The 26,336-nt window shown below is 35.5% G+C and overlaps 1 protein-coding gene across 2 annotated transcripts in view; it reads right to left on the bottom strand.

Annotated features, from left to right (window-relative positions):
- Positions 1-26,336, bottom strand: part of LOC114653416 (lethal(3)malignant brain tumor-like protein 4) — a 527,140-nt gene that overhangs the window by 150,155 nt on the left and 350,649 nt on the right. For both annotated transcript variants that reach the window (XM_028803732.2, XM_028803736.2), the window contains one exon: positions 22,317-22,390. In XM_028803732.2, the coding sequence (XP_028659565.1) occupies positions 22,317-22,390 (74 nt within the window). The remainder of the gene's footprint in view (positions 1-22,316; positions 22,391-26,336) is intronic.

Raw genomic sequence — 26,336 nt, 5'->3', positions numbered from 1 at the left:
GGAAGAAAGGAATTTCTGGAGCAATTTGTGTGGGTTTTCAAAGCGACTATCCTTCCTGATTTACTGAAGTTTAGTTCTATATGTAATGGATGTCTGTCATCAGATGAGATGATTTCCAGTTTCTTTAACATTGCCCTCTGACACACACTAGTCAAATCATCTACATCAGACCCAATAACTTTAGCTGTATACTTCGTAATCTGCTGGAGCTTTTTTGAGTTTTGGTTTGTCAGACTATTAAACCAGGCAATGAAACTGAAAGTGATTACATACTGGATCAGACTGCGATAAAAGAACAACATGAGGTCCTTGTCTACTTTAAATAGTTTGAGTTTATGGAGGAGAAATAAGCGCTGGTTGCATTTAGAGAATGTAATGTAATGAAAAACAGTTTTGATAGCTTTTATGTTTTGGTTCATTTTGCTATGAGGGTGAGTCAAAAATTACCCACACTCCAGCTGTAGAATTTATTTTAATCAACTTTCAGAAAAGACAAATACATAAATTCTATGACATAATCTCCCTTCTTTTCAATACACTTTGTCCATCTGTCAACAAGCTTTCGTATTTCTTCATTAAAAAATGTTTTAGGCTGAGCTGTGAGCATGAATGCACTGCTGTCTTCACCTCTTCATCAGAAATGAATCTTCTATCGAAACCCAAGTCTGTCTCGTCTATTGAACAGAATCATTTCACGTGCACAATCATTGTTGTCATCAGTCATGGATGGGCATTCAGCTCCTTCTTCATGGGTAACACTTGTACGATCTTCCTTGAACTTCTCCATTCATTCACATGACAAAACACTTTCACCATACTGTGCATAAAGTCTTCAATAAATATCAGCACCAGGCACACCCTCAGATTACAAAAAATGAATTATTGCACATTGCTCTTCTTTCGTGCAAATCACAAGTGGGGCAGCCATAGCTTCTCGCGCAGCAGTTACAAATGATCTGACGTAACAGGTTCTCACCTGCACAGCAGTGACTGGGCAGACAGGGACCTTGTATGCTGATAAGACTGTGCTGCCAAAAGACGTTTTAATATAACTGTAGTGCAGATAACTTTTGACTCACCCTCATATTTTTAACAATGAACAACTGCTGTAAAAGATAGTGACCAACTAGTTTGGAGTATTTTTTAAAAATATACTTATGTTATACAGTAGACTTACTTACGTCACCATTCTATCATTAGATACAATCATGGACATACTCAAAGTCATAACTCACTCATAATGAGCCACCAATTAACCTAAAATGGAAGGAAAACTCAAGTGCCTGAAGAGAAGCCCCGTGCAGATACAGAGAAAATGTGCAAACTTCACTTGGACAGTGAATGGAACTCGGATTTGAACCCAGTCTCCTGGATTTGCCTGGAAGCTGCCTTAATCCTAACTTCCCATTTAAGAACATTTTCACAAACGTGCTGAGAGATTATTATTGAAGAATTCTTAACAAATGCTTGTAGTGCTAGGGTGTTGTACCGTGTTAGCCATTATGAATGTAGTGAGTCAAGTAAAACGACACCTTTTATTGGCTAGCTAAAAAAAGATTATAATATGCAAGCTTTCGAGGCAACTCAGGCCCCTTCTTCAGGCAAGATATAATTATCATAAAAATCCTAATTTATTAAAATGTAATAAGTTGTAAAAAATGTTTTAATTGAAATGTAACACTTAAGTATCTATGAACAGTATAAGAGCTGGGATACTTACTAAGAATCACATAATTGTTTTGTGTAACAGTCCAAAACAATTTTTTCTTATTTTTTTGTTTTCAAATCAGAAACAAATGTGGTCCACAAATATGTTCATTGTTATCATCTAATTTAAAATGAATACCGTCATATTAAGATGTTTCATGTCTACAGTGACAAGTAAAATGACACCCTTTATTGGCTAACTAAAAAAGATTACAATATGCAAGCTTTCGAAGCAACTCAGGCCCCTTCTTCAGGCAAGATGTAATATAGAAACTGGAGTTTCCTGTTTATATACACACTAGGAAAAATAACAACATTGTAAAACCTTTCAGTGAGACATCTTAAATGTAAAAAAACTATAGACTTAATAGACTTAGCTTGAAGAGGTCTATTAAGTTTTTACATTTTAGATGTCTCACTTAAAGGTTTTCCAATGTTGTATCTGTCCTGGTGTCTATATAAACACAGGGAACTCCAGTTTCTGTATTATATCTTGCCTGAAGAAGGGGCCTGAGTTGCTTCGAAAGGTTGCATATTGTAATCTTTTTTAGTTAGCCAATAAAAAGTGTCATTTTACTTGACTTGTCACTACATTCATAATGGCTAACATGGTACAACACCCTAGTACTCATGTCTACGGGAAACACTATGGGAAAATATGAAGGGATAGGGGACAGAACACTGGACTCAGAGAAATCGCATCACATCTAGCCACTAATTATAACAGGAAAAAAAAAAATTCTTGTTATATTAATTGTGCGGAATAAAAGTATTTTCCTTTCTTATTTTAAAAAGTAAACAAAAGAATAACCTACATCTGTAAACCACACCTAGGGTAAGAATGTGAAAGTCATTTTGGTAATCCTTTTATCTTTACTGATAAAGGAACTGAACAGGTCAAACAAACAACAGTCCACTCATTATCTTCCTTTCAATTTCTAGGTACAAATTGTATGAAGACACCTCAATTCATGTGTTGAGAATGAAATAGAAAAACAGAAGAAACTTCTAATTTGATTCTTTTATAGAGAGAACCGAAAGTTATTAGGTCTTTGACTGAAGTTTTCAAACAATCTTTCTTTTACAATATCTTTCTAAGAAACTGACTAAATATGTGTACACATATGGGTATACTGTATTAAATGCAATCCAGATGGATCACTTAAAATCTGGTCTATGTTCTGCAGTATATGCCAGCAGCTTGTGCTAACTCATTTTCTGCATACTGTAACATATATTTGTTCATTGCTAAAGCTGAGAAAAAACCCAAAGGCATATGGTTTGCAAAATAAGAGCAGCATTAATGATTTCTTAATTTAAACACCCAGCGGTAGGTAATGGTACAGGGCATGAGAGTTCTTTGCATATACTGCTGCTAAAACCAGGCATTTTAGTACACTGAACGCTGTCTTAAAATGACAATTAGCATATTCAGCATAAAGAGACACACTAGCTAAACTTAAGGAAAAGCTTTTGATTTGACCATTATAAACAAGGAAAAACTATTCTGGTATTAATCATCAGAGCATCAACAATAAAATAATTTTTTTTTACTTGATAGAAACACATTTGTATTTTTATTTCCAAATACAGTACTTCCCAACATTCTCTTAAATATTGCTTTTGGATAACTGCACATACTTTGTTTGATTTGAAAACAAGTTTAAAACAATGACAGGCCTGTTTTGACACTATTCCAAATAAAGATAAGATGTACCATAAATAAACAATGAGGAGCATCAAATTACATAGCTCTTTCAGATATCATTGTTTGAGCAAACACCAAAAAGAAAATTAAGAGATTCTGTATTAATTCTCTCATTAATCAGCACATCAAGCAGCAAAATCTATTTTAACAAACAGATGTCCTTTAAAATACTATGGATTGTATTTGACAGCAGTGACTAACAAGTACAAACACTATTAAGTTCACGTTCAAAGTTTATTGTCATGTGCACAGTAAGGAAACACATTTCCCTGTACAATACAAATATTTCTTTACTATCCACACCAAATGCCAAAACCATTGTATAAAGATAAACATAAATAATAAGTAGCAGATAGATAATAAGTAACAGAGGCAGCATAAAGTATAAAAACAGAATAGAAGTATAAAGTGTAATTGTGCAGGTAGGTGTGTGATGAACAAGTCAAATACAGTTGCGTGAGGTAGACAGAATGAGGTGAACCATGGTTATAAATTCCAGTCAGTTATTTAGGAGTCTAATGGCCTTGGGAAAGAAAGAGTTCTTTAGCCTGGAAGTCCTGCATTGCATACTTCTATACCTCCTGCCTGAGGGTAGAAGTGTGAACAGTTCATGTTGGGGGTGGGTGGGGTCCCTGAGGATTGAGGCAGTTCTCCTTCAGACTCTGCAGTTGTAGATGCTCTGCAGAGAGGGCAGTGGGGTACTGGTGATCTTCTCATCAGTCTTTACCACTCTCTGCAGGCATTTGTGGTCCATAGCAGTATTAAGGAAGGTACTCTATTTAAATTTACTTGTGAGAATTATTTACACACTGCATTTGGGTGAATGAAATATTCAGTGCAAAGCAGTTCTGCTTGCTAAGTTTTCCTTTAAACGTAAAAAGAATGTGTTTTAAAGCTAAAATAACAACTGTATATTGACCCTAGACTCAATTAAAGCCCACTATCATCATCGTCATCATCACCACCATCACAGGCAGAAGCTGTATCATTGATATATTCAATCTACAAATCTCTGTATTTCACTCTTAGTTGTGTTATAGTAATCTTTAATGCATGTCACATTTCCTGAGCATGCTGTTCATGGGATTACAACAGTCTGGTATTGACTCTCACGGAATGGTGTAACAGTCCATCACAGGGGACGTACAAATACTCATGCATTGAGGTAACTACAAGATGGCAACTGACCAGACCTGACATGTAAAGCATGACAGGACTCAAACACATCAATACTGAGTTAGTAAACCTGACCTACAGGAAATGGCCTTCTGTTACTTTGCCTGGCTTGATGTACAAATGTTGATAACAAAAAGAGTCCCAAAAATATAAATGTTATACTGCAATTTAGAAGTGTTATTTTATTTCTAACAAATTAACTAAGATTTATTCAGTGGAGCAACCAGTCATTATTTTAGTGCTCTTTATTGACTGTGCCGTCTACTCTCAAAGACACAAAGCATAACTAAACAGCAAAGCACATTTCTTCAAACATTCTTTGGAAATTAATAGCAAAAGCTTAAAAACTGTTAATTGTGATCGCCAGCTCGTAAGTGAATTTAGTTGAGCTATGACTTTGATGCTTCAATTAAAAAAAGTCGAGCATGAAGGGAATGCTTTGGTGCATGTGACATGGTCAGGCTTTAGTTACAAATCTGTCAAAAGCAAAGATTCTAACTGGCAAATATCTGAATCAGTTGCCAAAGAAAATAATAATATATAGCATGTAACATTCAGCAGAAGGCATAAACTGGAAACTTAGTAGAGCATGCGAGAAGAGGCGCTACTATTTTTAGTAGAAGGCAAACTTTTAAGGAAAAAGAAAATAAAACTCACAAATATTATAAACATCAAAACTTACAACTTGTTGTTTTTGGTGCCATTAAAAAAATGTTACACTTTCTATCAAAGCAATGAAATATTTTTTAAGAAGTGATTATCACATCATATCCCATTGCCTTTTAAAAAAATGTGATGAATTCTACAAAGAAACAACTGCATAAAGGCAGCTAGTTATTTACAATACAGATTTTAAAATCCGCTTTTTGAACCACATAATCCAATTAAGGGTTGTAGGGATCTGGAGCTTATCTTGACAGAAATGGGTACAAAGCAGAAGCAACACTGGACAAGATGCCAGCCCTTCATATATGCCAACACTCTCTAATTACAGTCAATAGTTAACTTATCATCCAGTTATTAACAGTGCTAATCACTACGTCACTCTAGACTACTTTATGTTTTTTATGTTATCTAGGATAAAGGGCACAGCAGTATACTAAAAATATCTGAACCACTTCAGCAAAATGTAGCCATTGCAGTTAAAAAATGTGTTTGAAATGTGATAACTGATCACTTCTCTTCAGAGCTCTAAATTGCTTATATCCATATTAGTGACTGATTTCTGCACTGGAAATATACAGTATCAGAAAAGGAGATTAGCTGCACTAAAAGAAAAGTGCCAAGGTTACTAGGGTACATGACAATCACATTCAAGGTAACTAGCAAGAAAGATTTCCCCCAAAGAATTTCTAAACAACTGGAATGAAATGGTTTTCAAAAGCAAACACTAGTTGAACTCTAAGCAGCGTTCTTTTTAACACACTCCTTATATAGATATTATATTTATAATGTAGAATAATATCTAGCATACAAGTTAATATTTTTATTGTTAGTGCCTAACAATATAATATTTTAAAATGTTTAAACAGGAAAAGAATTTAATGTTTAAGAATATCTAATTTTAAAGGAAACTAAGCTATTGTAATATCCTCCCCTGACTTTCATTGTTAAGAAGAACAACATGGTGAATTGAGTGGGCTAGTGTTTTACGACATAATTACCTGTATATATTTTCTTTCTTGGGCTAGCCTGGGATGAGTTGTGTCTGAGCTTTAACAATGGTATGTCAGGGGCTTCAATAAAAGGAAGTTGGCATGCTGCAGGCTCTCTCCGTGCCATTTTCCATCTTAAGAAGAGGAGTATAGGCCTTGTTGCCTGATTCTACCAATTCTTTCAAAGGCCATGGGGGAACAAAGACCAGTCTGTACCAGAACATCCTCTCCAAACACAGAGCTATTAATATTATTTTACCAACACTCAACACTCACAAGCCACAACAAAATAAACACAATGATAACAAAAAATAATTACGACACAAGTGATGATTTTATTCATAGCTTGTATTCAAGACTCACTCAGCACAGTCCACAAACAGTCTACATCAGGAGACCCCAAATGAACATTGGCAGGGTGAGTGCTGCTGTAGCATTTATGATGATCTATCGCATTCTCTCTCTCTGTGTCAGCTGACATGCTCTCATTGTGTTGTCTTGTCCAGTGTGTTTCAGGTTCAAGCGCTATGGACCTCTCATTCTCAAGGTGTGATAACAATTTTTATAACTTTATGACAGTAGTGTTACAATGAAACAAACTTTGTTTAACTAGGGCTTCAACCTCTGCCATGCTAGAAATCTTAGGGAACAAAGAGCTTTCTCAGTAATTCTCCCGATAGAACCCAAGAAATATTTTCTTATGGAATGATTGTGCCTAATAATGAAAAAAGGCAAGAAAGTATAATAATGGAAAGAAAAGCAATGTAATATAATAAAAAGTGGAAATGAAATATACATTGTATGAAGTACAAAGCACACTGAATGCAGACCACAGTGATTTAATTTCATGGCTGTCTACATACAAAATACTAAAGCGCCATTACTTGCAGGAAGCACAAAAAGGGGTTTCTAAATTAAAAAAGCAACAGGGGGTCGTAGCAAGATGTCAGCTTGAAATGTAAACTTTTTAGTTCCTTACACTAGGTTAAAAAGGGAGCCAGTTGGGTGGCTTTATGGGCATTCACCTTAGCTACGCAAGCAAATGTGAGTTCCTGCCTGAAACACTCTAATGTTCTATGAGAATAAAAATAAAAGCACCAGAATGCAAAATAAAACATCAAAATAGGCTGTCTAGTGTGACCAAAAATGATTACACCAGACAGGCATTGTTTTGTTTATTTCATTTGAAAAACGACCACTGCAACACCCCCTTTCACCAAAGGCATGCTAAATTAAACAAATGCAGGCTTAGTGCCACAATAACAATCATCACTATGATGACACTATGATACTATCATCCTGCACTCATGGAAGACAATAGTATAGATATCACAAAAGAGTAAACCAAAATAAATAAAATACTTATATCAATATACATTGAACTAGGATTGCCACTAACAAAGTCATGGCATTTTTTTTATTATAACAAAGAGAAAGGAGTCACGTGTGAGACAGGTATATTTTGAATTTTTACATGAAGGCTGTCAGCTTGAATGTAATCAATTTAAATAAATGATCATATAAACATATATGTATATAAATTCATTCTAAATCAAATTACATTGAGCTGTTAACACAGATGCTTATTCATAGAAATTGTGAAAACAACTGCAATGTTTTTTTCTAAATCCAAGAGGGTTGGCTTGTATACTTGTATTTGGAATAAAGCAATTTAATAATGTTTGCAAAGCATAAATGATTTCAACTAAAGAGAATATTGCAGGAGACGGCAATTAAAATCTCCTAAAGATAAGACTAAGGTAAAACCAACATTCTACATGTTTGCAGTAGTAGGGAATTAAATAATTATGTAAAGCTTTTCTGTAACAGTTAATTTTGGCACTACCCACCCTGGTACAGATTTGCGCTTTATTCCAAAAGGGCCATGTCTGCATAGCAAGCATTTTTTTTTCATTTCCCATTATTTGTTATTGTCATCATCACATTTAAACATTTATGTATTTATTAGGGCCAACCATATCAGTGCAACCTGTATACTGTATGTTATTTCCTGGCAGAGCTCTGCATTTGATTTGTTACTGTATGATAATTTTTTTCACATATTGAATATTAATATGGAGACAAGAAGAGCAGACAATACACATGTAAATCAGCTTTTTCATGTTTAAATTCTTAATGTTCTTTGGCAATGTTTCCCTTTTTAGAAAGTCAACCTACTATTTACCTTAATAAATAGGCTACCACATCCCTTTTACATGTACATCATCAAACAAAAACCATCAAAAATCCTGCATCATTCGCTGTTGTAGAAAATACTGCACACAAATGACTTCACTCAGAATAGTTCAGCTAAAAATGCTCTCTTCTCTTCAGGCTTAGAAAATAAGCAATGAAGTTAGAGAAATTTGTTACAACGCACAACACTTGATTGGCAGTGTTCAATGTAACTCCACATGTTGCTCTTCCATAGCAGCAGGATGGTCATCCACCCCGACTTAAGTGAGAAGGCTGAAAAAGCACAGAAACATTTCACCTCAGAAGTGCTGATTTTTAGACTTTGTAAAAGTCAGATTCAGGATTTCATGGAGTTGAGCAGTGTGTATAGTTAATTCCAGTCAGAACTGTATTGCAAAATGTGTTTTTTCTTTTTTCTTTTTAAAAGCCAGTTTCTCATCAGTTACTCACCTGCAGTTGAAGTATTGGATGTTGCATTGCTGCAAATTTTTGTTTGATTTGGATCAGCTGCAACAACCAAACTACATTTAAAAGTATATCTTCTGAGTCAGCATGATCGTTTATTGAATTATTTACAATTTATTAACTGATGAAAATACCTAAGCATAACTTAATAAAGCAGTTATTTGTTTATATAGGATTTTATCACTACTACGTAGTTTTCTTTCAGACCTACAGGAAAGCAGTTAAAGAGTTACTAGTTGCCACCCCTGACATAAATAATTAGCAAAGTGTGAATATGCAACTCAAAATGAACTAGTAATTACATTTAATAGACTAGTTGATCATATTTAGCTAGCCTGTGCATTGAAATATTATTTTACTTCAGTGCACCCACGAGTGAGAAAAGTTACAACTGGCAAATGTATTTAGCAGACTATTAATCTAATCTAAATCTGAAGAAATACAGCGGCTCTAACTTTCACCCAAACTCTACTCACTAACGTGAATTTCTTGCGTCAATCAGCTTCACATCACAACAAGAACAATCAATGGATGGCTTCATGTTACTGGGTTACTTATGGTACTGATGTCTTGTGCTGCACTACAGTTCCAAAGTTTTCCCCATCAGGCATTCATGCATAAAACTAGTGCTGCTATAGAATACCATCCATTCTGCTTTACATACAGAACAACTATTTTGTCAGACTTTCTAGTGAAATACTCCTGCACAGAGGACAATTCTGGATGATATTTGCAGGAAACTTTCTCTGGAAAATGTGGTGCAGCTGCTGCCATAATTAGCAAATTCAAACCCGTACACAGCATGGTAGCATGCTGGCAGGCAATACTGGGAGAGGTATAGGAACGATTAGTCAATGAAGAAGATACGTTTAGAGTAATTATGATCAGAGTAATTTTTTGTGTTAATTAGTTGATTGCATCGAATAATCAATACCACTTATTGTTCAACAGGCTGTGAAACCTTTCAATATGATTACCTGTTGTTAGTAAACAGTAGAACATGCCACAAATTGAAAATATTATATAAAATAATCAATGTGTGTGGAAAAAAAATTCTGAATATAATATAAAAAAAGTGTTTTACTTATATCATACTTTTTCTCTAGAAGCTGAGATGGACACCTGCTTTCACATAACATTCTCAATCCCGCTTAATCCTATTCCAAATCCAGAAATGAGTTTCTGATTAAAAGACTGAGTGCAATAAAGACTCACAAATGCTGTGTTTTCAGACAAGCATGTCAGGGGCAATGGAGCATAGAAATTCTTTGATAAGATTCAAAATAAAAATATCTATAAATACTTTCGCAGCAGGCCACATCAAGCCCTTGGACCTATTTAAAGCAGCAAGCCTTATCAATATTCAAAACATATTACAGAAAGTCCCACAATGAACACTGGCTTTCTCCTCAATGTGCGATTCATATATAGATTGTATCTGTATATAATTTAGCAAGGTGAAATTTATACCTTGCATTAAAATGCATTTCCATTGTTTGCTCACGGGCTGCTTGTAATGCTCCAACAAGAAGAAAGGTGACATTCCATACTAGCATAAGGAACTTTAGAGTTTTAGTTTGCTAACTGTAATGGTCTTAAGAAAGAGACTGTAACTTGACTTCATACGCTGCTACTACCTCTCTGATTAAATTGTAAAGCTGCAGAGATGTCAGGGGTAGTCATTCTTTTCCTAGCTCACCTGACTGCTGTCACCACCCTATACAATACTTCTGTCTTTTCCACTGACTTGATTGTTGCATGTGGATAGAAAATACAGTGGCATTTCTAGCCACGTTAAATGTGATCACTGTCTATTTCGGACTAACTCCAAATGTGTTCTATGTGATCCATCACCAGAGTAGTTTGCACCCCGGAAATGAATTTTGCATATACTATGAGTAGTAGTAGTGGTAGTGTCATTAATATCATCAGTAGTGTACTGTCACAAGTATAGAAGACTACATTTTTCTCCTCCTGTTAGATTAACAGGAAGGGCATACTGCAAGTTGACACTCCCTCAAAGTCTATGCCATGACAAACTTTTTATATATACAATTACAGAGACAAATATTCACGGTACCCTTTATATACACACAACATTTTTTATTAACTAAATGGCTCATATGACAAGCCAATCAAATTTTCCCTTTATTATGCTGATCATGATCACATGGGCTACAATATATTTTTGCTACATTAAACCTTGATAATTCTATTTCATTTTATTGGCTAACTTGCTGGGGCCATGTTTTTGACTGTATCACAAACCTTGACCAACTTTTACCCTGGATACTTGCACACTGATATACACTGCTTTAAAATAATTGAACTAAACAGACATTCTTGACATATCTTTATACTGCTTTGTTACTCCCAAGCTATATCTTCAGGAATGCTTTACTTGGAATGCATATTTCAAGTTTTATTTTTGTTCTGCAACTAAAAACACATTATATATACAATACTGGAACTATGTGTTACATAAATTACACACATCACATACACTAAATATCAGCAAAGCTATGGATCAATTTGACCTTTGTTTCCAAAGAAGAAGTCTTTGAAGTGTTTCATATTACGTGATCTATCAGGTTCTTCTTTTTCTAAATTGAGTAACCTCTAAGTAGCCACACAGAGAAAAAATGTCAGGCTCTCAACATACTATAGATGTTTTAGCAGAAAACAAATTCAAATTTTATAATGCACAGCATTTAAAAACGCTGGTTTTGGAGGTCAAATTCTGCTTAATTTGTAATCTTATTTTTGCAGGATCACAAACAGGGCCCATTTGTAACATTAACCTTTTAAATAAATTTGAAATGGCAAGTGCTGGTGTCCAACTGTTCTAAACAAGTAAAGCAGGTACAGTAAATGGATTTTATCATGGCTCTTGCACACACGGGGCTCTTTTTATGCTCTTTGCTCATTTTCTTCATTTTGAGAACTCACTGTTAACAATGTACTCCATTAATTAGTTTTATTTAATCTCTTTTAACAATATCAATTAACAAACAGCAGGCTCTAGTGCAAAATGACAATGTGTTCTAAACACATTCAGTTCAATTCATACTTTAGTACTTTTCACCAAATGACTGCTTTAATACTATACATTTCAAAAAGAAATCAAACAGCCAAATTTTACCAAGTAAACTCAGGAAATGAAAATGGCAATAAAACATAGATCTTAAATCAGCTCAGTTTAAAATATTAAGAAAAATCTATTTTTTGGTTATTTCATGCTCTGGCAGAATACATTAGTCAAGTGAAACAGCGTTATGTTCAACCGATCCAGAAGCCCAATGACAGGTGAGAATTCTCCCTTATACGCAACAATGGAGGGAGGCCTGCTGGTGCCTGAGCATCAGCAATAATTTGCTTAGTACCACACAGCACCCACAAAATCTTTTACAATTTTATTGTTATTCTAGAATTCCATTAAGGCATACTTGATTTTATGTGCATGCCTATAAACCTAATAATAAATAAAGGCTGATTAAAAATCATTCACTTATATCGTCACAAGGGTTACAAGCCAACATCACACAAGCTAGCTCGCACCATCTAGGTTCATGTCCATAGTACAATGTTAAAAAGGAAGGTTTTCTACTTCTAAATAAATGCGTTCAAGCCTTCACATTCCACCGCAAAAGACGAACCAGTGACGGTGCCAGTTGAAGATAACATTGAGGTGGGCAACAGCAACTCACAAAGTGAATCAAAAATGATCAAGGGGAACAGACGTGGAATAAGAATCTGGATGCCAAAGCCCATTTGGAGCTAACAGAACCTGATGCTAGTTCAGACATGAGCACTAAGGAAGATGAATGCTCACATCATTCAGAGCTCCTAAAACATCTAATGGTAATGTATGGTTCCCAAGAATGGAGCTTTAATTGTAGTTGGTTTGATTGTTTTATTGGGACTTATATTCTGTGACCAAAGATGCAGTGTTTTGTTTAGCATTGAGGCACATTTTGCAAAGTGGTCATACATTTTTTTAATAAAGATCTGGCATTGAGCAATGCAATTTTAATAATGGAGCAATCGCTCACTAACTGTTGTGGAGATCCCAGTAGCTGAAGTTTACCGTAAATAACTCCACCACTATGAAGCCATGGGAATCCATGGAGACATTGGAGAGATCCAACTGGCTGATCAATGGGTACAGGTCGAAGACTAGTATATCTAAGGTTGAGGAACCGGAGGATAACAAAAAGATTCCGCTTGATCCGTGCATCAAATGATCAATGAAACAAAGCCAGTTTCATCCTCAAAAAAACACCACTCCATTTACCCTGGCGCTTCTTACAGCACTTCCTCTGGTGCTGTCGAAAACTAGTATATCTAAGGTCGAGGGACCGGAGGATAACAAAAAGATTCCGCTTGATCCGTGCATCAAATGATCAATGAAACAAAGCCAGTTTCATCCTCAAAAAAACACCACTCCATTTACCCTGGCGCTTCTTACAGCACTTCCTCTGGTGCTGCTCAAAGCAATATGAGCAACATACACCTGACGACAAGATCGTGAGTAAAATAGGACAATAAAGAGGAGGATGATGAGAGTAATCACTGTCCTTAAATCCACCACATGATCCAATAACAATGAATGTATATCCATAAGGGTCTGATACTCATAACACATTACAGACATGGAAAAACATGTAGAGGTTCACGCAGACAGAATTAGCACAGCAAAAGGAAACAGCAGCAAACAGCACGCTGACAGGTACACTGGCACCATATTGTCCATTACTAGGATTGTCCATGATAAATATCATGCAGACTCTGCATTTTCTGCAATCACATTTAATAACTGGTATAAGGCCACCACATTTTTTAGAGTACATAATCTTTGTGGATCATGTAAAGATGCAATAGAGACAAGGAATGAATTCAAGTTAAAAAAAAGCAGATCCATATATATATATATATATATATATATATATATATATATATAAATAAATAAATAAGCCATATCCTATGTAAGATACAATGCAAGAAAGTGGAATCTATGAGACAACTGCTTGAGAGTTTACTTTATTCTGCATGCCAGGACGTTGCACGGACAGGATAAAAACTGTTCTAACAGGGTAAACTTTACTGTATTACTACGTCATTGCTATGTTTATTAAAGTTTGTGGCAAAATGGGTGCACAGTCCTTCAAATGCAAAACACACTAACTATGACATACCAAATTATATAGTCAATGTCACGGCACATATCTTTAAGAGCACAAATGTGGCTGTTCACTTTGCAATTATGGGAAATGAAACTAAATTAGTAAGGCAAAGAAAATTATGGTGGTGCAATATTTGCACAACAATGTCATGTATGCTGAGTGGGACTTGGTCTGAACACAGATTCTCTGCTGAAAAATATCAAGCTTACCCTCAGTTGTTATAAAATTGACATAAATGCACGTGTCAGTCAATGGTATCACAGGGTAACAGTAACATTGACATGTAATAAGGGATACATGAAAAGCTTTGTAAAGATGTTCCACAAGTACTGTATATACAATGCCATGTATAACAAGCTTAACCTTCTTTTGGTGGACTGTGTGAGCAATGTGCAGCCTGCAGCCATGTTTTCTAAAACTCAACAAATGCTTTGAAACTTCTTTTTCTGCCTCTGCTGTACATGCTGACCTTTTATACACAAAGTAGAAATTAATGGAATCATCAGAACAGCCTGTAGAATTGAAAAAAAAAAAAAAAACAAACCAGCAGATATATACTCCGCACTCCTATATCCTATATCAGAAATCCACTGCCGGACATCAGCGCATCATCTTGCCCTCTAATCACATCCACAGAGAAAAAAAACTGACGGAAGAACTATTTGTGGACTAACAGATGAGCAATTTATTCTGCACCTGACTTTGTTTGTGGATCTTTTCTGAGTCACTAAGTTTATGTCACAACAGCTACAATCACCAGATTTTGAACTTTCAGCTGTGAATGATCTAGTTCTGTCTGTGATCTTCACCATCTCAGAAAAACATTTAGAAGATTCATAGAATGACATAATGGAACGAGCAATAGGCCTGTGCACAATGGCTATCATTACTACGCAAACCCCGTGACTTTAAAGTGGCAAGCACATCTATTTTGCTGACAAGCAGGATTCTGTTGTTGAGGCTCTGGCAGAATGTGCACCTATGACAACTATGGATGATGTACTCGAGCACTGCTGGCCATTAACTGTCAAAGAGCAAGAGCTCTAGATGACTAGCAAAATACTAATGCTTTTGCCACAAACCACAACAACAGATGAATATTCATCCATCCATCCATTATCCAACCCGCTATATCCTAGCTTACAGGGTCATGGGGGTCTGCTGGAGCCAATCCCAGCCAACACTGGGCACAAGGCAGGAAACAAACCCTGGGCAGTGCACCAGCCCACCACAGGGCACACACACACACACCCACACACCAAGCACACTCTAGGGACAATTTAGAATCGGCAATGCACCTAACTTGCATGTCTTTGGACTGTGGGAGGAAACCGGAGCACCCAGAGGAAACCCAAGCAGACACTGGGAGAACATGCAAACTCCACGCAGGGAAGACCCGGGAAGCGAACCCGGGTCTCCTAACTGCGAGGCAGCAGCGCTACCCACTGCGCCACAATGCCGCCACAGGTGAATATTTCTTCCACAAAATATATATTGGTGATTATATCTTTATCACATTGTACTTGGGTATATTTCATTAGGTTAATCTTGAAAGTGTGCATGTGGTGATAACTTTTTATATGAATGTAACTACTAAAATGACCAGGGGTTTCCTCATATGGTGCAATTTGTATTATGATTTGGCATTTTACTGAGGTGACAAAATTAGTTGCCTTTTTACTGAATTTCATTATCATGACATAGTAGTAAAAGGAAATGGGCTCATTAGGTGGTGTGCACAGTGTTCAGCAATTCTGAGCATGATAAAAGCACACACAAGGCAAAAAACATTTGATCTACATAGGTTTTCTATAGATTGTGATACCAGCTATCTCTGTGAATGAGAAGGCACCTGCATAGTGTTGGCAGTTAAAAATCTCTATATCTGCTTCTGTTGTCCACGGATTAATAAACAGATGACTAAATCCAGCCATCACAGAAGAGCATGACACTTCAATTTGTGAACTGTCTTGTAGCAGAAAGTACAGATCCATATCTCTTTATTAGGCACCCCAGGTACAGAGGCATGTACCCATCATGAAAGAAAAATGCTACAAGAAAACTTAAAGGCAAACTTGAAGTAGTGAAATTGATGGCTGTAGTACAAATTGATACAGCAAAACAAGAAAAACATTCAGTATGGTGACTCTGGAAGAAGAGGGATGGATCACAACAAAAGTCAAAGTGACTTTCAGTTGATAGACAAAAACAATAAAAAGGGTTTGAAGCAAATCCATTTTCAAAATTTATAAACTGTAGTATATACTGTATATAAAATACAATATCTGTCTGTTTATTCTATACTAGCCGACGCCGCTACGGCGGTGTAAGAATAGCAATGGAAAACGGTGAGAAAGGAATTCAGAAATCAAGAAGAAATAAATACTTCTTGAAAGACGCAGTGTGCATGTAGAATTTCCAGCCAAGCAGGACTGCATGTGAATGTGATAAATAAATCAGGCTTTCCGAATTTACGTACTATTGTCATAGCATCCTGATAGTTTTGTTGCATGTATCTTGGACTTCCTGGAAATGTGGACGGTAATACTGTATGATCATTTTGCCTACACGTACGTTGTTATTTTCAGTGTTTGCTTGCAGTGCGTCTGATAGTTCCACGTGCAGATCTTGTTGATGTAATCTGAGATAGTTGAGACGCGCGCTCTCTGTTTTAACATACACATCTACGACTTACTGTTGGAATAGTTTGACGCTGGACAGCAAAATACTAAATGTATTCCTCATTGCTAATCTGTACGCGTAAAATTGGCATTGAGTAAGCCTTATTCGCTTGGCAGTTCTTTTATTGGGAACATGTTGTAAATCTTTGTGCCAGCCAATGTCTCCGTAAATGAATAAAAGTGGGTAAACCATAGGATCGAAATTTATATTGAGTGTGGAAAACTGTTTACAGGAGTTGCCTATGGGATAGATGCAAATGTCCCTTTCGTCAGGCGGTTCGCCATCTTCTCCGACGAAAATCGCTGCAACATCGGTGTGACATGTCGGGGCATTGTATCGTCATAAATCCTGCCTAGGGTTTTCCTTGAAAACCATTCGTACAGATGCTGTTGGATTGGACTGAGCAATTTCATGCATTATCAGTATGCTGCTGCTGGAGTATGTGAATTTCCCCTTGAGATTAATAAAGTATCTATCTATCTATCTATCTATCTATCTATCTATCTATCTATCTATCTATCTATCTATCTATCTATCTATCTATCTATCTATCTATCTATCTATCTATCTATCTATCTATCTATCTATCTATCTATCTATCTATCTATCTATCTGTATGATTTAGCGAAGGGGTTGATGGTTCTGAGCATGGAATCTAGCTGGAGAAGTACATTTTCGCTGCATGCAGAATTTGCTTTATTTTGTAAGCGTACTTCAGTAGCTTGAGCTGTGTCAAAAACATACAACTGTCCATATCCTGGAGAGGTAGAAGTGTTAGCGTATAGTGGAGAGATTTGGTGATAAATTTGCCCGTGTATTTTAAAACAGTACGGTCCGTGGCCAGGAGGTTGAGTTATCTGTGCACCCATGGAAGCAAACGCTAGAGAAGAGTTGTATTCTCGAATGCATTCACAATAATTTGTAGCTTCTGATGTTTGCTGTGTAAGAAGCTTTTGTAAAGACACAGGTGGCTCCCGCAAAGGTGGTAAAGCTACTTTACCATTGTGGCAGCACCTCGAGTACTTGTTGGCTATATTACGCTCAGCAGGCCTGTATAGTGCATGACATGGAAGAGGATGAATAGGAATCGAGAAATGCCGCGTCGGCTGCGTGTGGGCGGGACCGGTTTTGAAGTGGAAGCAGGACGAACCAGAAGAGAAATATATATAAGAGATACTATATTTTAAATATATTTATATATATATATACTGTATATCAAATGCAATGTCTGTCGGGTCCCTTTAAAGTGTGGTCTAGCAGGTCTAAAACATAATATAACAGCATTTAATAAGAAAATTACAATGCAGAAGAACAGTAACATTAATACAGAATAACACTAGTGTCAGTGGTTTTCATTTTCGGCATGTTTTTCAATTTTATTGTCATCGTGCATTATATCATGCACTGTTGTTCTTCCTACTCCATAAATTGATGCAATACTTGAAGTGCTTTTACTGTTTCGTGAACATTTAATCATTTCAATTTTTTGTGACAAAATTTCAACAACATACACATACGTTTATCGGTCATAACAATGTATAGTAGTTTAATTATAAAAAAACTGAAAAGCTACGAAACGCTATTAAAGTTGAAGGTATGTAACTGACACTGTGATTTCAAAATGTGGCTTGACTTTTGGGGTTGGAGAAAAACACTACGTGCTAGCAAAAGGGAGAGCTGTTCCAATGTACATACAGTAGCTCAAATAGTACTGTGCGGCAGTAGTAATAGGTAGACGCTATGCACAATGTTTTTTTTTTTGCCCTGACGGTTAATGGAGACTGATGGTTAATTGAGTGATGGATAATCAAAGTTTTACTGTATTTCTAATCTATCCTTTTAACTCTTACAATTGCAAGTGCCAACACAACATTAGGCTTCACAGCAATAACTCCTGGCAAAAGTGGAAATTAAGGTTAAATCTATCTTAAATTAAGGTAGTATAATATTACATAAGACTACAAAATGTCAACAAAAGTTCAGAAGCAACGTGTCTATGACCAAACAGTGAACCTTCTGAGCTGGAATGTCAAAGGTCTCAATCATGAATTAAAGAGAAAGAAAGTATTCTCTCACTTAACAGGTATAAATGCCAAGATAGTAGTTTTTACAGCAGACCCACTTATTAAGCAAGGATCAGTTTTGGTTGCAAAGAGATTAGACTGGCCAAATATTCCACTCCAGCTACACAAAGAAAACTAGAGGTATTGGAATTTTCATACATAGAACAATTTCATTTGTAGTATCAGACAAACAATTACACTCCAAATTTAGCTTCCCATCAAAATAATTTTCCACTATTTCCAAATTAGAAACTTTGCTAAACAAAATCTGCCCAATTTTCCTCACCTCCCACCTACTTTTATTCTGGAAGAAATATTGATCAGTCTTGAGGACTCAGACAGCATTTCTATTATATAAGGAAATAAGTCATTTCCTTTCTAAAATCCCAGAGTACAGTGGAAAGAGGATCTTTTAATCAACATTTCAGAAAAGGAGTGGAAGGCAACCATGCTCAGATTTCACTCTAGCTCCATATGCGCAACTTAAAATCTTTTATCAAGCACAGCTATCTTGTTTAAAATTGTCCAACATGTTTCCAGGGCAAGATCCAACCTGCAAACGTTGCAATCAAGCTCCAGCCTCATTGGGCCATATATTCTGGGCGTGCACTACATTAACATCATTCTTGACCAACATCTTTAAATGCCTTTCAGACAGCATTGGTTTTATAATCACTCCTAATCCATTAACAGCTGTATTTGGTGTACTCCTAGAGGGCTTAAAGTGGAGAAGGATAAACAAACTGTAATTGCCTTTACTTCACTATTAGCACGTAAGAAGAATCCTGAAAGAATCCTAGCCCACCTCTTTTAAGTCAGTGGGTAACTGATGTTATATACTATTTGAAATTGGAAAAAAACAAATTCTCACTTACAGCATCTGTTGAAACCTTTTTTAAAACGTGGCAGGATCTATTTTATAAAATTTTAGAATAAGCATTTCTATTGGAGAAAAGGATTTTCTCCCCTCTTTTCTACTCTTAAAGTTTTACTCTAGTCATTGGCCTTCCTGTCATTCACATGGGTGGGGGTTGAACTGAATTTAGTCTTGTCAAGTTTGACTTGCTTGTATGGAATGTTACTTGCTTATAATTAATTAAATAAATTAAACAAACAAAAAAAAACAAAAACAAAACAAAGCACAATGATCTACAACAAGGCTCCAGAATTTAAACGAATGACCAAATGTCCAAGTGCTAATTAATAATTAAGATCCTGGATTTGAAGGCTTGAGATTAGAACATAAATGGCAAGTAATTACCAAGTATCAGCAAACAGTAAGCATAGTACTTTTGGAGATGGTAGAAAAGAAAAGAAAACATATTTAACTGAATTCAGTATAAATTTAATACATACATATTGTAGATTAAATATTTAAATATACTAAATTATTTGACTAATTTACAATACCTGTAAACAATAAGCTGTGTAATATAAACAAACTAAATCATAATCAGTACTACAGCTAAATACATTTAAAGTATAACTGAACAAATCTTGGTTTCCTCTATGAAAGGAAATGTAAAATAAAACCGAATGAGTTTTTTTTTAATTGAACGTGAGTCCTAATTTCTGTGATGAAGCAGCGCTAGCTGCTGTACCACATTTTCCCTACATTATAATGCACTATACACTATGATCCAATAGTTTCAGTTAAGCAATTGAACACTTTATTTGCAATACTGGTGCAAGATTAAATAAGGTCATAAATAAGGTGACTTTAATTAGAGAATCAAATCAACCACTATACAGTATGAATTTATATAGACAGCGTAGTGCATAATTTACTATACATGCTCAGATATGCAATAGTGAGAATATGTAGTCATTACAACAGGAGGGTCTGTGAAAAAATTCAAATTTGTCAAATTTATTCAGCTCCCTTCAATTGAAACTGTATTGCAGTAGTTTTCCAGTTAGTCCAGGCCTCACTGTGGCTGCAGGTTTTCATCCCAACCATATTTTACTTTTAACTGGACTTCTGTCTTAATTAATTATGACATTATTTTCTAGAATAATGCAGAAATTTTACAAAAATTTTATTCAACTTCACCAGGTATTTGTGAACATTACATGGAGGTAATGTAATGTTTTTGTTTTCATTTTTTATGATTTTCATCATTATTATTATAATTATTTTCTTTCTACCTTTCTAGTTGTTTTTATCATTTAAGCCATTATTTTTTAGCAAACACGTTAGGGGGTCTGTCTATGAAGGAGCTGCCGGCTTTCAGCATTTAATGTTACTTGCTCTTATGTCTGCTCTGCTAATAATTAAATTTCATTATAAGGAAACAACTAAATCAGTAGAAAAAACAAATTCATGGGAAAATGACAAAAGAGACTGAATATCTGTATGGCAATAATAAAAGTATTTTAAAGTTTACTATAAATGCAAAATCTCATACTACTGTATTTTTCTGAATGCAGAATAAAGAAGAAGAATACAAGGCCAGCTAACTGACCAATGAGAAAGATAAAATGACTCACAGATAGTGAAACTGGTTGGAACAAAATTCTGCAACCAGAGGGGTACCACAGGACTGAATGTGAGGACCACTGGTGTAATAATGTACCTAATAACCACATAAAATGCGACTTTATATTAATGACTAACTGCATTATTCAAAATGCATGTTTAGACATGCAATAATAAGGAGATGTAGCAATTACAACAGATTGGGTAGAGGGGTTGATGACAAAAATGCAAATTTATCCCATTCATTCAGTTAACTTACACATAAATTCTAATGTGTCTGATAGCTACATTTTTACATGTAAATTACCAGATGGAGTAATACGTACAAAGTACATAAATAAAGGTGTTTAACTGAGTTTAGGACTTCACAGTGTCCAACAATTTATCTTAATCTAAACTGGCAGACAGAAAAAAATCTGAATGCAAATCTCACATTTGAAAAGAGCTCATATTTTGCAAACAAAAAGTTCCTCTTGGTAAGAAAATTTAATTTTTGGTTTGTTAGTTTAGATCATAGTGAGTGCCGAACTTTCTTTTTACTGTTTCTGATTCTTCAACCCTGACCAGATTTAAATAAGCAGGCCCTTATTTTATGTATTGGTTGGTAATACACTCTTGGTTAAGTTTAACACCTGTTCCACTGCAGTGCACATGTGTTAAATTGTGACTCTGTTACAGTCTAAACAGGGGATATGGCACCATTATTTGACAAAGCTAAAGGATACAGAAAAGCCTTTTAGAAATTATTATCATATTCTGAATTAATTAATCTTGAACCTGATAGGATATTATCTTTTATAAAGTTTTCTTAGGGAGCATCTTAATTCCCAAGTGCATGTCCCATATTCAGCACAATGTAGGACGAATGTGCATATTTAAAAATTGTTTAAAAATCCAACATCGACCACATTTGCCAGCTTCACATTAATTTCAACCTTCTATCTGTTAAAACTACACATCCAGTTTAATTTAAAAATAAATTACTAAGAAAGAACTCATTACCTCTGAGCAGACTGTGCAAGTCAATATCATCTTCTTCATCTTTTGTTTTCAGGTACTTCTCCGACTGAGCAAGTCTAGGCAGAAAGTAGAAGAAAAAAAAAAAAACACTCCGCCTGATTATCCTGTGAGCTGGAAATAAATCACTATAGCAGCAGTAAAGTGAACTAAGAGCAATGAAAACACTCGAGCATGAGACAGCTAGCTGCATTATTTTGTTACCCATTAGAAAACAGTCCAATTTCACCCCAGAAATGTTAAAAATACTTGCTTTAATAAAAGACTGTGATTTATCCCTACAGTATGACTTTGATACTGTTAATTTAAGAATGTAATAAGTTAGGCAAAGGAGAAGACACCACTCAGCCCATCAAGCCTTTCTGGTTATAAAAATATTTAGATTTATTTACAAAACGCACATAAATGTAAAAATATGTGACCAAACTTAACCCTGCTATAGTAAACTGGGGCTATGACAAAAAATATCAATATTAGTTTACTTTACACATGCACTAAACAACAGGAGACACATTCTGCATGAACAGTACACTTATGAATACAAAAAATCCTGATATGGAGTGATTTGAAAAATCATATTGAAGAGGATAATATAAATGAGAATTATCACACTGTTTTCAGGACCATCATAACTCTCCGAAGTCTACCTTGCATGACATGCTTCTCTGACTATAGTTTGAAAGTGGCTGAAACATTCAACTATCAGTTTTTAAACCTATTTAATTAAATTCAAGGATTGAAGCTGGCCGAAATTTATCCCAGTAGTACTTGGGATAAGGAAAGTACCAGCTATGGAAAAAGGACCAGTCCATTATACAGATAACTGAAACACCCAGAAAAGAAAAACTCACCAACTTAGCAAAATACAATAGAATTACACATAAAACACTCTCTTAAAGGGCATCATGGAAGAACATTGGCTAAAGCAACTGCCTTACAGCTCCAGGAATCTGTGTGGAGTTACACAATTCTTGAGATATCCTGGCTTCCTCCCACACTACAATAATATGCTTATTAGAAAAAAAAATGGGCTGCTTTGAGCGAGCACATTTGTTTCTTTGGGCTGTGTGCTCTGTGATGAACTTGGGTCACCCAGGGTCAATTCTTGTCTTATATCAGATGCTACAGATATAGGCTCTAGTGCTTCATGAACCTGTAAGAAATGGGGCTGGTTCAGTAGACTGATGTCGTTTTTTTATATCTCACAACATTAACATAATTTCTTAATTTGCATATGTTAATTCTACAATAGAGTTACAAAGTTGCTATTGTCTTACATGCATTTGATGATAATCACACCACACTTCACCACTTATGATTTTGGTTTACACAAAATGTGCAACAAAAACAAAAGATATAAAAGATATGGTATAGTATGAATCTAACCACATTTTTCTGGTAGGAAAAAATAGCAAAACACAGGCCTGACTGAAAATGTCATCATTTACTGTATTTGGCTAAATATCACATTTTTACATAAAAGGGTTGTTCAATCAAAACAAACAGTTTCTTTTATAAATCATATAAATTCTATCTTATGTCTGAAGACATATGTCTTATTAGTTATGACAACAATCCAACATTTCCTATGATTCTTAATTTGTCTCTCATTAAAGAATTTCTGTCCATTATTTGTTTTACATAACTGCTTCACCTGGTCCACATTTTTTTTTTGATTTCTTGCATAAGCAACCACTTTCAGGTCTTGTCAAACTACAAATTTCAACCCAGTAGAACTGTGGTAAAACCATAACAAAATTGATTTCTCCTTCTACATTCTGTGGTAGGTTTGCTAGAATGGATATGGATCACTACCATCAAGAATTACACATTTCTCACTCAACTTCAAAGATTGAAAAAATATATTTTATACTCAAAGTGGAGTGGGTGGCAGGGACAGAGAACAATTGGGGGGCTCTTACAAAATTAACAAATAAAAAAAAATACAAAAAAACATTAAGACCAAAGTAATATAACAAGATTGATTTATTACACAAAGTAATAAGTACTAAAGTAATAAAATACATAGAAAAGAAACAATTCCTTGCTGATTCTCTGAACATTTCTCTACATGTCTGTATCTCTCTTTTCAAGTTGGTTTGGTTGCTTAGTCACTAGGGTGACTGAAAATACCCTAGTGAAGTTGAGTTGAGTGATGTGTAAAATTAACAGGTTGATCAATCATTACCTTAGACATTCCATTAAACATCGCCAGCTAGCGAGGTTATTATTGGTGGTGGGGCATCATCACTTTTAACTAAATAAGCTAACACTGCCCTTCCACAATTCCTGGAGTTTTTAATTTGCTTACCGGGTGTTCTCATCATTGATAGTCATGTACTTCATTTAATGTACAAAAGCAGACATCGATGACTTAGTGTCCAGGAAGCAAGTAGCCTTGTTAATTCAGCAATTCTATGGCCTTAAAGCAAATGAGCAAGGACTACTAAAGTTTAGCCTGTGTTGCTAGGATAAGCAATAAGGGTTCATCTAACCAGTCATTAAATACTGGTGCTTTTGGGTTTATAAAAAACATACAATATAAGCAGGGCAGTGTGACAGGGGCACAACATACCAATGTTAATAAATTATACTTGCTTTATGCATGCTTTCCAAGGTGACATTTTAAAGTATAATATTTTCTGTATAATAGGCCAAAACGAAAATCAGTCTTCAACGCATCTCAAATGGCAAACTTACTTCTACAGGAGTTGATCAGTTATAGTCTGGAGTAAAATTAAATGGTATCCCCATTGGATGTAATAATCTGTGTCAAATTCTTCTACGACAGTAATGGGGATATGTGACCCAACAATTGCACTGCTGATAGAGTGACTCATGGAGTCACTTTCCTTTGGAAGACTGATGCATCTCCTCTTTAGAGCTAATCACAGAGCACTGAAATTACTGGTTCATTAATGGTACAGAAGGAAGGAGCAGAGCCTTACTGGAAGACGCAGAACTTTTATTGAAGTGACTTAAAATATAACTTGAAGACTTTTACAAAACAAATTTTATTACTTTTCGAAGTTACAAGTGCTTTCTATGCTATAAACAAAATATAACTTGTTTAAATTTGCTTTTGTATTATGATAAAAACTGCTTTATAGTTTCACTATTATTTTAAGTGAAAAGATGTCAAAGTTTGCAGCACTGTAAGTCCAAAGTTTCAGGAATGCTGCTGTGTAGAACATTGCTTGGTCAATAAACACTGAACAATTGACATTTTATGCAACCCCACTACAAAGTTTACACATAAAATTGACACATTTGTCTCTGAATCTAACAAGCCTTATTGTCAGTTTTGGGGGTAAAGTGACAAAAGCAATGTGTGTTAGGTTGCATTTTTTATAGATCCCTTTGAAGTGGGCCAATGCTACATTTTTGCACTGCAGAACGTTTTTGGTCTTTTTGACAGTTTATTTGGCTACCTCTTGTCACTTCTCAGGATTATAAACCAAAGTGTAGTAAAAACTCAAGCAGCTTCCCTCCCGACATACAGAAAACTATCAAAAAAATTCCCTACAGCCTATTCATGGCCTAATATTTTGATATAACATGGCTTGTTTGGCACCGCATAAAGACTATGCAAATAGTCATATATGACGGGAACAAGATTTTAGAGACAGGTCAGATATTTTTTGCCCATGATGATGCGTGGTTTACACTTTTAGGAGCCATTCTCTTAGAACTATGTGCTGAAAGGCAGGCTGCATGAAATTGGACCACACCAGTTCTTATCCAGGTTTTAACAATGGCTGACTTCCTGGCAACAGGCACTGTTGAACTGGCCGACAGGTCAGAAATATCTCAGCCAAGCTTCAGCTCCATCTTGCCCACTATGCTATAAGCCTTAAATTGACTGATGAGGCTGTATATTAATTTTCTTTATGGTTTGGTTGTACATGTCAATGCAAAAAGGAAATCTGCAGCAGTGGCTGGTTTGCAGAATGTAATCGTGGCAATTGACAGTACTCAAATTGTAACAAAAGGCAGCTAGTGAGA

The sequence above is a fragment of the Erpetoichthys calabaricus genome, chromosome 6 (assembly GCF_900747795.2).
Source record: "Erpetoichthys calabaricus chromosome 6, fErpCal1.3, whole genome shotgun sequence".
In the NCBI taxonomy this organism is placed as follows: Eukaryota; Metazoa; Chordata; class Cladistia; order Polypteriformes; family Polypteridae; genus Erpetoichthys; species Erpetoichthys calabaricus.
The sequence above is the reverse complement of the archived record's forward strand: the minus strand, read 5'-3'. Positions and strand labels throughout refer to the sequence as shown.